This window comes from Trichoplusia ni, chromosome 3, assembly GCF_003590095.1.
Source record: "Trichoplusia ni isolate ovarian cell line Hi5 chromosome 3, tn1, whole genome shotgun sequence".
Lineage (NCBI taxonomy): Eukaryota > Metazoa > Arthropoda > Insecta > Lepidoptera > Noctuidae > Trichoplusia > Trichoplusia ni.
In genome coordinates this window covers 7,952,399-7,966,463 of record NC_039480.1, presented here as the reverse complement: position 1 = coordinate 7,966,463, position 14,065 = coordinate 7,952,399, and the positions used below count along the sequence as shown (strand labels likewise).

Here is a 14,065-nt window from a genome sequence, read left to right as displayed (position 1 = left end):
ACATTAATAACGAACTGATAAGATTAACAAAATGTCTACATATATATTATAGTCCATTTTAAATAAAATCCCAAATTAAATTCATGAGCTATCAGTGGCTCATTTACAAAATTATTCAAATGGATGACTAACATCATGTAACCACAATGACAACACTACTTAGAGGTGTATTATTTTATCAACAGTAAGTGGTTATTCATTAGATAAAATTAAACAAAGTCAAACCTTTTTGTATGATCCTTGACATCTACTCGCATCATTCCTTGTCCCTACAAAACATAAGTTTATCAATGAGAAAACTTCTTCTACCTCAAACATACTACACAATAAAAACAAACATACTTATATACTCCGCTATATAAGTTCGCCGTTACTTTTGTGTACTAACAAACTGCTTACCTACGTTGTATTGTGCTCTTATCAATTATCAAGATAGTGGCACATAAGGTTCGTTCACTCGAACTTAACCCTGTCGTTGTATCGGAACATATTATTAAAATATTATTGATACTGAGCAATACAATATTTACGTAGTACTTAGTAAGGTTAGTTCATCCTACTATAAACGCTAAAGTTTATACGTATGGATGATTGTTCCTGTTTCACACAAACATCACTGAACAGATGTCATGGACATGATTAACAAATTGGATAGTATTTATGTTCCCGGGGGACTATTTTTGCATTGCAGGGCAATAGCTAGTTCACGATATTTTAACACCAAAAGTTTTAAACGTATGTTATAGATTCAGAAATCATTTACATTTACTAAATGAAACAATTTACTTAATTACTACCAGTACTTTTGATACCATTCCTATTTGAATCGAATTTCCCAGGCTACTAAACCTATCAAAACACCCACATCCGACATTCAGCGGTTAATGTTGATCTAACAAATCGTTTTATCAGTAAGACTATTTGTCTGCGATCGCAGAAAACACTAGATACAATTGATTCTTCAATCATTGTCGCCATTATACTCGAGTGATTTGACATGGATACAGTTAAGCAAGACTACCCCTGGGAAATACAAGATGTAGAGCCCAATTTGGCTGGTGAACTAGCCAAGTACTTCAGAAGTAAGTTAGTTTTGAAATAATTTTTGTAACAAGATAATTTTGTACAATTATGCGTCATTGAACTACGATGTACCTTTTTTACTTTATTTTTAAACGACTTCTGCATTAAGGAATTTAGTACTTGTGTAGCGGGAGTTAGAAAAATATTCAAGTCACATGCACAAAGACAAAGACTCGGGACAAGCATTCTTTGTGTACATAAAAGTTTATCCTAAGTGAGGATCGAACCCGCGACAAGTCGCGCACAGAGGTTTTAGAGTGGCGACGACTCGGTACCACTCATCTATCGATCTAAGTCAGTTACCCTTGATTTTCTTCGTCCTTTCGCAACAACGTGCCCAATAAAACCAGTTAGTTTCTGATTTCCTCTCAATTTGCGTGGTTCTTAAATTTCGTGTCATTAAAAGTTGTACCCAACATCCGGTTTCCAAATAACGTCGTGTTCTATTTAGGTGCCTTTCAAGTTATGACTATATTAACCTTACGAACTATCCGTTGGTTTTCTATCCACTTCATTTCTCAATATTTTGATACGTGGTGAATTGATTTCGTAAAAGGATCGAAAGGCTCCAAAATGTAGGCTAATAATGCTAAAAGATCTCATCGGAACGTCGTAGGTCGAAAAGAACTCCAAGTTCTATCTCCAAGTTCCCCTTAAAAATATAATGTAACTGCGAATTGCGATGCAAATAAAATAGTTTGTCTATCAACAGACGAGCACAAAAACTACATACGCGTGGGACCTAAGGGCTATTTTTTCCCGCAAACTTTCAAGGATGAAGCTGTGAATATCTACAACATGCAAATAAGAGCGAGTGACGTATTCGTCGCTAGTTACCCCAGATCAGGTAATGCAAGGTTCAATATTGTCTATAAAACTTTGTGTACTAGATACCGACCAGAATATTTAGATTTTTTAATATCTTCTTAGTAATAATGCTTCACGAGACTAAAATCACACTTCGTGAGCTAATTCGACTATCTGAAACTTGTTTATTGGCTACCAGCACTTTCTATTCAATCCGTGTTAATAAATAGAAGAATTTTAATCAAGATTAGAGAAACATTTCGAATATTCACATCTGTTTGTGGTTACAATTTTATAAACTGTTATCAGCTATTGCGTAAAAAGTAAGTAGAAAATTTTCAAGGTTTATGTGGTAATCCCGCATGACCTTAAAAATGTTTTAATGACACATAAGCACAGATTAGAAGTTTATTATCATGTTTATAATGATGATCTGCAAAAAATGCATCATAATATGTCATTTGATTACATAAACTGGCTTACATTACGAAATTACATCAAATTTGATTTCCCTCGTCTGATTTCACCAAAAAGGTTTAAGTTTCTTGCTTCGTAAGATATTTTTAATCATAATTATGGTGAATCATAAGAGATTTAGGATATACTGAAAGGCTTAACCTATTGCAGGTTCGACATTGACTCGAGAGCTGGTCTGGATTGTAGCTAACGACTGGGATTTCGAAAAATCAGTGACCATACCGCTAGTCGGAAGGTTTATGTTTCTGGAGTAAGTATTAAGTAATGAGAACTTTTGAATATATAAAGATATTTTATTAAAGCAAATTCAAGACAAAAAGCCGCGTCAGCAGTTTCCTTTCAAAAAGTTATGAAAACGTTTTCAGATTTCCCACGCTCGTGCATCCAGAACTAATTGACAGAATCATGAGCGAAACTAAAGAGGAAACAAAAATGAATCTTATCCAAATGATAACGCAGCCAGGCACTACAAGGCTGTCAAATGCAGCCTCTCCGCGCTTCATCTACACCCACCTGGCTTTATCCCTGCTCCCCCCATCTCTGATGGAAACTGGTAAAGTGGTGTACGTGGCTCGCGACCCCAGGGATGTGGTTGTCTCGTTCTACCACATGAACAGACTTCACCGATTGCTGGGTTACATAGGAGACATGAAAACGTTCTGGAACTTCTTCATGCAAAACTCAAGTAAGAAATTAATTGTCAGGCATATGTATAAGTTTCAGATATTCCACATTTTAACGTTAAACTTTTTGAAGTTTTCAACTGTTTAGTCGGCTTTTTTTATTTTTAGTTTACTGGACACCATACTTCGAGAATGTAAAAGAAGCATGGGCGATGAGGCATCACACTAATATGTTGTTTTTATTCTACGAAGATATGGTTCAGGTATTTATGACGTCTGATGAAATATAAGATAACATGTGTAACATAATAGTAAAGGAAGTTCCAGAAAAATATATTTTCAAACTAAATTCTTATTGTAAATGTGTCCAGGACTTACCATCTGTGATCCGGCGGGTGGCGTCGTTTCTCAACAAACCTTGCCTTGAAGACAAAGTGGCTCGCCTCACCAAACATCTGAGCATCGACAGCTTTCGCAAAAACAAAGCGGTGAACTACGAAATCATGGACGAACTAGGCCTTCTCAATGACGGAGAACAACCTTATATTAGAAAGGGTGGACGAAATATTGTCTTTTTCACTAACTTTGTAGATCTTCTATTTCAGAAGTTATTTTTAAAGACATTAATTTAATAAAGAGATATCTTGTCTAACTAAGGGGTGTCTTGTTGCCAGATAACTGGGTTAAGGTGGTCAGATAGGCAGTCGCTCCTTGTAACACTGGTAATAAGCTGAATCAGTTCAGATTGGAATCAGACCCCAACATAGTTGGGAAAAGGCTAGGACAACGAGTAATTCAAGAATACTACAGTTTGGTTTTAAGATATACGTTGCTAAGTTTGCTAGACCAATATCTTAATAAGAGAAAAATAAAGGATGTTTCGTGTATCAGGTAAGGCGGGCGGCTGGCGCGACTACTTCGACGAAGAGATGACACAACAAGCAAAGAAATGGATAGCGGACAACCTGCGAGACACAGACCTGAGGTTCCCGAATGAGAAAGCAAACATCGAATAACGAATTCATACTTATACTATTTTAAAAGCAATGTTGCTGGTTAACTAAATCTTAACAGATTTTATACAGGCGCTGACTGATAACCGGCCGGTCCAAAGGTTAAGATCTCTGCGAATTGCTAACGACGACAAGCGATACGGTTCGATCCATGCTTGACATGAACAAATTTTGTTATCTTCTATAAATGTAGGTAATAACTACCTGATATAAAAGTGCTTTTACATCATGCATTATCTATATTTACTTATTCTTTTTCATCACGTACATAGGTGCTTCGACATACTCGTAATAAGCATCGTCTTGAACAATAAAGTAATCAATAACTTGAGGTTGAATTTAGATTCAACCCACTGGAATGGAAAGGTTTTGGATTCATAGTCATAATAGTTGTTACAATTTGATAGTTGTAACAATAAAATTTGAAGAAAGTTAGATGCGGTAGCTTATAGGTAGACAATCATTGTACACCTTTTTTGTATTATTATAATTAAAATATTGTATTTCTGTAATATAAATTTGCGATATTTTATCTGAATTCTATATGGCGCGGATTTCTTCGTGTCTGATTCGAAGTACTGGGTCTGCCGTGTTTCGGAATATAAAAGCTTCTGTGTTAGTAACCAATTAAACAAACTAATACTACATCATTTATTTGTAAAAAACTATTTTCATGAAATCCTTGACAATACGTAACTAATTATTTTAATGGCAGAATTTTCTATAAACTTTTATGACATATTTTATTGTTGGTCATAAAACTAATTGGTATATTGCGACTATTAGATTATTATGAGTATTATCAAGAGGAAAAGGATTTTCAAATTAATTTATTTCGGGATGCGGCGTGCTTACTGTACGTGTATAAATAATTTGATAGAATATTTAATTGACGTATGTACATACTTCTACACATTGACAATGCACACGTCCTGTGTCCGTGTTTTTCTATTTAATAATAAGTAAATACTATTTGGAGGAAATAAATAATTCAGTGGGGTATAAAATAAACACCTGACTATATTACAGTGCTTTTTCAAAATTTGTCACAGTAACCAATTCACATGCGTTATGCCTCCCTTTTTCATGTATGTTTAATATAGATAAACGTTGTTTTAACTAATCAAATAATAAACGCTTAGCTCCTGTAAGACTTACATAAACATATCAGCGTCACTTCAACTGGTGAAGGTTAGCGATCAGCCTGTTTTAGTCCTTCTTATTATTAGCTGAGCTAAACTTGCATCACTGAGCTCTTTTCAATCCCCGACGAAAAACATCAGATCCTACAAGTATTACGTGTCTGTTAATACATATTGCACGTAGCATCATAGCCTGATAATAGATGAACAAATATTATTTATTGTTGAAAGGGATGATTAGCCGGGAATGCTCTTAGATAACTTAATGGAATATTGGTCCACCTCCACATACTGGCGGCAGAGTACTTGACTAAATATTTTACATCACCCTGAATATGGATATCAAGAGAAACTGTGCGAATCATGTGCATAATAAAGATAGGTATCGTGTTTATTTTTCATAAGCCGTTATCACAGTATATACCTAACGCGCATTCAAGGCGATTAGTGTTGAAACAGTTCGCGATCAGAACGTACAACCTGACTCTTGACTAAATAATTAATATTATAATGGGGAAAGGTGAATTAAATTTTCCGTTTGAATACGAGGAGTTGAAACCAGAAGAGAGACATGAAATACAGAAATTGTTCAAATGTAAGTATTTTTTTCTGACTTCTACTAAAATAATCTCGACTACACATATTTCAATATCGTTTAAATATCCCTACATTCTATCTCAGTAGTCAATACTCTGAAAAATCTAATTTAAATAACGACGACGAAAATTTTGTAAATTGCTCCCTAATTTCATTAGTGTAGGTTAACTCATGTTAGAAAATCCATGAGTCGGGTCTAATGAGGTTCCCCGTAGGTTGCCATAAAGGTCAGAAATATTTGTAGTTTAATTCAGTAAACATTTAAATGTCCCATCGGTATTTTCGTAAATTCTTTGTAAGAGACGAGACTACCAACTCACACAGCTGAAGTACTTACAAGTGCGCACTGAATCAGTAAAAGGATAATCAATTAAAAAAAGGATAGTATGAAGCATAAATACATGATATTCTTGACTCCAGTCAATTCTAAACATTCCAGGTCCGTACGTAGACTACATCAGCGTGGGCCCGAAGAAGTACAAGATACAGAGGCGGTACTTGGAAGAGGCAGCGAACATCTACAATATGCCCCTGAGGAAAGACGACATTTTCGTGCTTACCTACCAGAGATCAGGTTATTTGTTCAATCCTTAGTAAGAGTTGTCTCTTTTCCGCAGCTTAATTCACCTACCCAAGTGGCATTCCTAAAGTTTTTGAAGATGATAGAAAATTGAGAAGTATAAATCACGCGATTGATCGAAACGTAATTTAATTTCCATACATTTCAGTGTTTTGTATTCACCTTATAATAGACTAGCTGTTCGCTCGCGGCTTCGCCCGCGTCCAGGTCGGTTATATCGCGTTTCCAAGAGAACTCTTCAAAAGTCCGGGATAAAAACTATCCTTTGTTCTTTCTCAAGGTCAACTCTATCTCTGTACCAAATTTCATTAAAATCAGTTCAGTGGTTTAGACGTGAAAGCGTAACAGACAGACAGAGTTACTATCGCATTTATAATATTAAGTAGGGATAGGGATTAGTAAATTGTACATTCAGAGGTTTGTTTAGATTCCTGGAATGCCATGCAGTAGTTACTGTAAGAATAGATTGTCAGGGATATACAAAATAAACTCAATATTAGAGGATTGTTTTTCCGACGGTTTAACAGTATTAAATATTTAGTAAACGTGATTAATCAATAACTTATTTATTTTAAATACGCAAAATATTTATTCCATTGACAGGTATCTATCTACCTAATTAAATTGTTATAATTGAATCTTATGTGGCATGTCGAAATAGGATGCATTTTCGATACATATTCAATGTCACGTTACAGGAACGACCTGGACTCAGGAGTTAGTTTGGCTGCTAGCAAATGATTTGAATTACGAGACAGCCAGGGCTATTCCACTCCTACACAGATACCCATTTTTAGAGTAAGTCGGTTGCTATGACATTAAAACAACAAAACGATATTTAAAAAACCTTATGCATAATGATAAATGTTGAACAAGAGTTACAATTTCAAGTATTTTTTTATATTTTCAGTATTTTCTTCTTCTTCAGTAAGGATTGGAAAGACTATTGTAGAAAAAACATTTCTGATGACGAAACGGCTTTAAAGATTTTGGAGCAAATTGCCACGCCGGTGACAAATTTGCTGCTCTCGACGCCATCTCCTCGCATGATCAAGTCGCACCTGCCTCTGTCGCTGCTGCCTCCAACCCTGCTGGATAATGGGAAGGTAGTATACGTAGCTCGGGACCCCAGGGACGTCGCCGTGTCCTCGTACCACCACTCCAGACTATTCAAAGTGCTAGATTTCTCAGGCACTTTCAAAGAATTCTGGAATCTTTTTATCAGAGATTTGTGTAAGTACTTAATCATTCGTTAATTGCAATTGTTCTCGGTTGTAGTAAAAAATAAACTGTAAAAATGTAATTATCATGTTTCAGTCACATTGACTCCATACTTCGAGCACGTTAAAGAGGCATGGGAAAAGAGGAATCACCCAAACATGTTGTTCTTGTTTTATGAAAATCTTTCAAAGGTTTAAGAAATTTGTTAATTTATGTTCCGTCCTTATGTACATAATATTTCTGTGTCTTTAATTCTGCATGTGATTTGATTGTTTGTGAAATCCCCGCGACACAAGGATTGAAGTCATAGTGTGAGGGTCATTTTTTTTAATAATATATAATTATCGTAGCCTCGAAATAAGAAGGTACATTGTACCTCAAACATTTAACTTTTTACTCTAATTCAGGACATGCCGTCGGTCGTGCGGCGCGTTGCGGACTTCCTGGGCAAAGATCCGAGCCCTGAAGAAATGTCTCGTCTGAGGGACCACCTGAGCTTTGAAAACTTCAGGAAAAACGAATCTGTTAATATGGAAGACTTAAAGGACTGTGGTTTGCTCGCTAAAGATGAAAAATTCATTCGAAAGGGTTAGTGAAATATATTCATCATGCCATATATTATTCTGTTTCGTTATGTTGCAGTAAGGGTTGCTTCTTAAAATTAATGTATTTGTATCAGGTAAATCTGGCGGTTGGCGCGATTACTTCGACGAGGAGATGACACAACAAGCGGAGAAATGGATAGCGGACAACCTGCGAGACACAGACCTGAGGTTCCCAACTATGTAAAAAGTCTTAAAAGACACTGAATTTTTCTTCTGAAATAAATGCTATTTTTTTTTTATAATATTGTGTTATCTATTCTTAACGCTAGGTGCAATTAAAAAAATAAACATTTTTTTTTAATTTGCACCTTTAAAAAAATAAACATATTTTTTTAATTTGCACCTAGCTGTTATAGATCTAATCTCTGGATCCTCTTAGTACCTACTAAAATATAATAATCCTTTACTACTAATTCCATTACTTTTATACAACACTATGTTGTCTCAAACTGAGCAAAGCTTGTCTTATGACTACTACTAGATAACTAATAAACATCCTTATTTATTTCTCACACGGCAAAGGATCGTGCTCGTCACACAAACATTACTTCTGGGTGGGAATCGAACCCACAACCTCCGGTATAGCAGTCAACGCCACTAGCCACTAGGTGACTAGACCGACGATATTTTTTACGGTTTTTACTCCACTATCAGTGTTGTCTACAACTTGAACAGTTTTTTTGTTATTCTTGAGATATATCAAACTTTGTGTACTTAAAAATCGATAGCCTAATCGATAAGCAAGACTCTTACTCTAAATATAATCGATAAGCTGAGTATAATTACGTGATATTTACTGCTTTTGTAAAACCTGTCTTTAATTTTCTATTGGGCAAAACATACTTATGTACAAACAATATCACAGACACTAACTGAGCATTTGGCACAGAAAAAGTTTCTATTAAAAAAAAGCGTTTTAGGGTACAGGTCTCAATCAACTTTATAAAATAATTAAAAAACTCGAAAAACCTATCAATTACAACCTATGCATGGATGCTGCTACTTTCCATAATTAGCCTGAAAACACATACTGCGAGCATATTTTTAACGTAAACGTTTTCATATTTTATAACGAATAAGAAGTTTCAATCGTTATATTCGAAACATTTCTGATTTCTGTAATAATCAATACCTATATAAAAATATCGATTGATCGATTTCTCGAAGTATCGTCACTACGAAAACAATAAGCGTGTCTTATATATAAATATCAAGTGATAAGCTAGGTTTCATTGTTAAATGTTATTATCTTTTTATTCGGTATTTGTTCTTTGACAATGGCGGAACAAATTGTGCCTTTCCCGTACTCGTACTCCGAACTGGAAGGAGAAGACAAAGAGTTGGTTGAGAAGACTATAGCAGGTATATATTTCTTTTGTTAGCTGTTTTTGTTTTTTAATTAGATTTTAAAACATAAATCACTATTTAGCAATGCAAGTAGAGCTTCCTGCAATTCTAAATTCTTTGACATGGCTGGTTTTATTAACAAAAAATCTTAAAAACTAAACCTTCTTCTTTTGGCGTAGTTAGTGTGTCAGTTTTTACCACGCTGAAAAAATAGGTTTTCTCACTTTAATTAAACTTTACTTAAACTTTACTTAAAGCAATTAAAATATATAATTTAAAAATGTATAATTCCCAGCACTTAATGTAGGTACGTTTACCTATGTTTACCAAATAGTTATTCTTGTATTTAATAAAAACATCCCTAGAATTCCAAGAAAGAATTATTGATTGCCGACATGACGAGGAAATGACAAAACATTAGAACATTACGAAAGATGACGTAGTACAGACAAAAGTTTCCAACGAAATTCTAAAATCTCTTTTATATTTTTGTTGTTGATGATCTTCACAATTTAAAAAGTCATTGCTGTTAAATAACTCGTATCAGTAGCACAGCTAATTTACTAATCCAATTTTATCAGTCAGGTCGAATGTCGATTATTTTGAAATGCTTTTTTATTGGCGATAATAAACAAATTAAAAAACACTAAAACAGATATTGTGATAAAACCCGGGGGGTATCGCAGTATCTTGAGATTAGACGTATTTGCTCGTCATCGCCGCCATTGCCCGCCATCGAACCTTGAACCATCCAAGCGAAATGCACAATTTTCAAACACAAATGTATCCCACAAGCTGTACCTATCTTTTAGTAGGTTTTATATAATCAATTTTGACAGATCTGTACATACTTTTAATAATGCCTTTGGGTTGATAGAAAATCAAACTTAGGTTGACCATGGTAAACGCTCTAGAAGCAAAGATACAAGACTTGTTTTAAGCGGGTCGAATTATGAATGCGCATTTTATAATTTTAGGGTAAATTGGGAAATTGAAATTAGGAAATTACATTCTAGTCTGTTATTGACCGGGAGTCCAGTCAGTTTTGTTTTGCACCCGAAATTTCAGTTATCACAATAAACATGATTCGACAAGTTCGATATAAACTGATATTAACAAATCCTGTAATCTCAGATAGTAATACATGTTTAGATAATCTTGACAAATATTATCTTGGACCCGCCCATATTCTGTACCTTTACCTTGATCATATAAACACTTACTAATCCAATATCTGACAAACGTGAAAGGAAAGTTTTATTACGATAAATGTGTAGATAAAAATAATAACTATCTAAGTATAATGGTATCAGAATGGGGAAAGTTATATCTTCCGATTCGGAGTACAAGGTGCAGGCTACGTCACTATTACGTCACACTTCTTTTGATTATAATTACCTACGTACATCTTATGTCAAATATTATTGAGTTACCTATTATGTTTAAGGTTAACCAAGACAAGGTAATAAAAAATAATATGGAGAAGAGGCTAGGAAACAATACTCGCCTAGCTTACAGTGCCATTACTCATAAGGAACAACTTTAGAAGGCAGAGGAAATACATAAACTATCTGAAGAAGTAGGCAGAAATGGATATATGGAAGAAAATGTGATGAGGGAACAATGAAAATCAGTACACCGCCAAGTGGTCAGGAATTAAAATTTTGATGATTTTGATGAATCTATCAGTAGGGAGCACTATTTTCTATTTAGAACTAAATATGTCTAATTGTCTCTACTAAGTCATAGATTCATAATATCCATCCAGATCAGATTAATGTTTACGTAGGCAAAGTTGCTGCGGAAAGTAAAGACTGCCTCTGTTGAAGTACATTATTTGAATAATGATATGATAACGACGCTGTTTAAACCCTGTTCTATCAATCAGTGTGTCTATTGATATAAAATACAGATAGAGATAGGTATATTAAGTAAGTTCACGGTGGAGTTTACTCAGCCTTGTTGTTTGTGTAATGTCGGTCCTCATAAATTATAGTACAATAAATGAAGAAAGATTTCGTTAACATCGTGGTTATTACTTGAATGTATAGTGATAGTAAACTGGCAAATCTATCTTATATCCAATCTAAAAAGTACCTACTTCAAACAAACACATGTTTAAAAGTGACTTTTTCTTCGTATTTCAGCCAACCCCATCGAGTACGTACGTGTGGGTCCCAAAGGCTACCTGATCTTCAAGCCCTACTTGCGCGATGCTGAGAACGTCTACAACATGCCCCTCAGACCTAGCGACGTGTTTGTCGCTAGTTACCAACGATCCGGTTAGTAAAATCGAACAAAGCTCTCTGAGCTAGAGTGCTAATGTTTGATGGCACACGCGTAAGATTCCTAGACTGTTAAACATTTGATGGCACTACGCGTAACTTAGGGTTCGATCCTCGTGTAAAACTAGCTTTCATGTGATCGACGAATACTTGTTTTGATTAACTTGTTACGACAAACACAGGTTTAAAACAAACCGAGTTCGGGTGTCCCTATATTATCTTTAGACCATCCTTCTCGTATATTATTTTGTTTTGGTGTAGATTAACTCAACTCCTATGATTATAACTATTAAGATATTTTTACTGGTTTTACATCTGAGTCATTTGTATACGTACATATGTATTAAGTAATGTGAACTATGTTTTTAATAAATATATATATATTATTTTTTTATTGTCTTTGTAAATTTGACTTTGTTTTGAAAAACTCCCGCGGCACACGGAATCGTTTAAAAGATACGATATAAATTAGATATCGTTTGAGATTTCCCAACTCCTGCTATTAGTAATATAATCCTAGTATCAAAATCGCAAATATTTTACAAGATCACCTATACTTAAAACCAACATTTCAGGAAAGTCATTGCTTTACGAAACAACTAAAAACAAAATGAAACATTTTTTCAGGCACGACAATGACTCAGGAACTCGTCTGGTTGTTGTTAAATGACTTCGATTATGAGAAGGCAAAGTCTATACCACTCGTCGCCAGATACAGTTTCTTGGAGTAAGTAATTTTGATACCTCCTACCTTTCACTTGCCTTTAAATAGGCGTATTAATTAATCATAACTTTGATCATTGCTGTCAAAAAGTACTTATCGTTCCTAAAGTGATTTTCTAAATTCTTGAAATGATTACAGAGAATTCATGTTCATTGACTATGAAAAAAGGGATATTTTCATTGCAAACATGAAGAAGACTGATCCGAATTTCGACCCATCAAATTTATTGAAGATCGCGGAAATGTTCAAAATACCAGCGACTAAGAAACTGGCGAAGACTCCCTCACCACGCTTCATAAAGACTCATTTGCCGATGTCTTTCCTGCCGCCGAAGGTCTTGGAGACCGCGAAGGTGGTGTACATCGCGAGGGAACCCAAGGACGTGGCAGTGTCCTGTTATCACCACAGCTTGCTTTTCAAAATGCAGCAGTTCTCAGGAGGATTCAAAGAGTTTTGGAACCTTTTCCACAAGGGCTTGTGTTAGTAAAATCTTGGTAAAAAAAATACAAGGTGTATTTTTTTATAGGAAAGTATTCAGATCTCGACAATTGATTAATTAATCCTATTTTTTTACTCACATACCATCCAATTAATTAAAACCACCACCATTTAATTCATTTTAAAAAATTTCTTCACGTAATCCTGCTCTTCTATTGGCAAAAAAACGCTGGACTCTTTGGTCTGTGGAATACCTGTCTCATTATTTTTGTTGTTTTATTTTTCAGTCTCGTTGACACCATTCTTTGAGCACCTGAAAGAAGCTTGGAACCTGAGACATCACCCGAACATGCTGTTCTTATTCTACGAGGATGTAACTAAAGTGAGTAAAGAAAAGAAGTTCGCATCTAAAAACATCTGAGAAAGTCCAGAGCACTTGTTTTGGTCTACGAGTATAAAAGAGATATGTAACTTTTTCTACGCATTATTTTCAGGACATGCCCGCAGCTATCCGCCGTATCGGAGAGTTTTTCGGCAAAACATTTACTAAGGAGCAAATCGCAGGCCTCTGCGACCACCTCAACATCAAAAACTTTAAGAACAACAAATCGGTTAACAACGAGGAATTGAGGGATACTGGAATGTTTGACGCCAACGAAACTTTTATTAGGAAAGGTAAATCTAGATCCAATTTGTTTTAAACTGGCTGTATTTGTAGCTCGCAATTTATCATGTAGGTACACTGAAAAGTGACAATGGATGATACAAACGTAAACGTTTAGTAATTTACGAAGAGTTGACCATTTTTTCTTGGCTTATGTTTTGCCTCACAATATGTAATACTATGTTTTTCCTTCAACAGGTAAATCTGGCGGTTGGCGCGACTACTTCGACGAGGAGATGACACAGCAAGCGGAGAAATGGATAGCGGACAACCTGCGAGACACAGACCTGAGGTTCCCGACTCATAAGTGAAGCAACAAATTTGTTTAAACCTGTCTAAGTGTATAATAAATATTTTAATGTTTTATTGAAGATCTGGTGTTTTATTTCGTAAACTGCAACTAGAACACAGTATAATACTGCTACGATGATTAGAGCTTAATAATTTTAAAAATTGCTG

The 14,065-nt window shown here is 35.0% G+C and overlaps 2 protein-coding genes across 4 annotated transcripts; both read left to right on the top strand.

The window, feature by feature from the left end:
* The first annotated feature begins 66 nt into the window (after nucleotides 1-66).
* On the top strand, nucleotides 67-13,977 carry LOC113491743 (sulfotransferase family cytosolic 1B member 1-like). 3 transcript variants are annotated; one of them, XM_026868893.1, is made up of 8 exons: nucleotides 67-1,082; nucleotides 1,796-1,930; nucleotides 2,518-2,617; nucleotides 2,733-3,052; nucleotides 3,159-3,253; nucleotides 3,362-3,545; nucleotides 3,882-3,975; nucleotides 13,899-13,977. In XM_026868893.1, exons 1-8 carry the CDS (start codon nucleotides 998-1,000, stop codon nucleotides 13,915-13,917), a joined length of 1,032 nt encoding a protein of 343 aa, XP_026724694.1. In that variant the 5' UTR covers nucleotides 67-997; the 3' UTR covers nucleotides 13,918-13,977. The 3 variants fall into 3 exon arrangements, with proteins under 3 accessions (XP_026724694.1, XP_026724695.1, XP_026724693.1); XM_026868892.1 differs by lacking the exons at nucleotides 67-1,082; nucleotides 1,796-1,930; nucleotides 2,518-2,617; ... (2 more) ...; nucleotides 3,362-3,545; nucleotides 3,882-3,975 and adding exons at nucleotides 5,577-5,740; nucleotides 6,182-6,316; nucleotides 7,021-7,120; ... (2 more) ...; nucleotides 7,951-8,131; nucleotides 8,223-8,316; XM_026868894.1 differs by lacking the exons at nucleotides 67-1,082; nucleotides 1,796-1,930; nucleotides 2,518-2,617; ... (3 more) ...; nucleotides 3,882-3,975; nucleotides 13,899-13,977 and adding exons at nucleotides 5,576-5,740; nucleotides 6,182-6,316; nucleotides 7,021-7,120; ... (2 more) ...; nucleotides 7,951-8,131; nucleotides 8,223-8,385.
* Nucleotides 9,389-13,977, top strand: LOC113491742 (sulfotransferase family cytosolic 1B member 1-like). Its single transcript, XM_026868891.1, has 7 exons — nucleotides 9,389-9,510; nucleotides 11,643-11,777; nucleotides 12,408-12,507; nucleotides 12,643-12,983; nucleotides 13,230-13,324; nucleotides 13,437-13,617; nucleotides 13,805-13,977. The coding sequence occupies exons 1-7, from the start codon at nucleotides 9,426-9,428 to the stop codon at nucleotides 13,915-13,917; spliced, it is 1,050 nt and encodes a 349-aa protein (XP_026724692.1). The 5' UTR covers nucleotides 9,389-9,425; the 3' UTR covers nucleotides 13,918-13,977.
* Nucleotides 13,978-14,065: the final 88 nt, after the last annotated feature.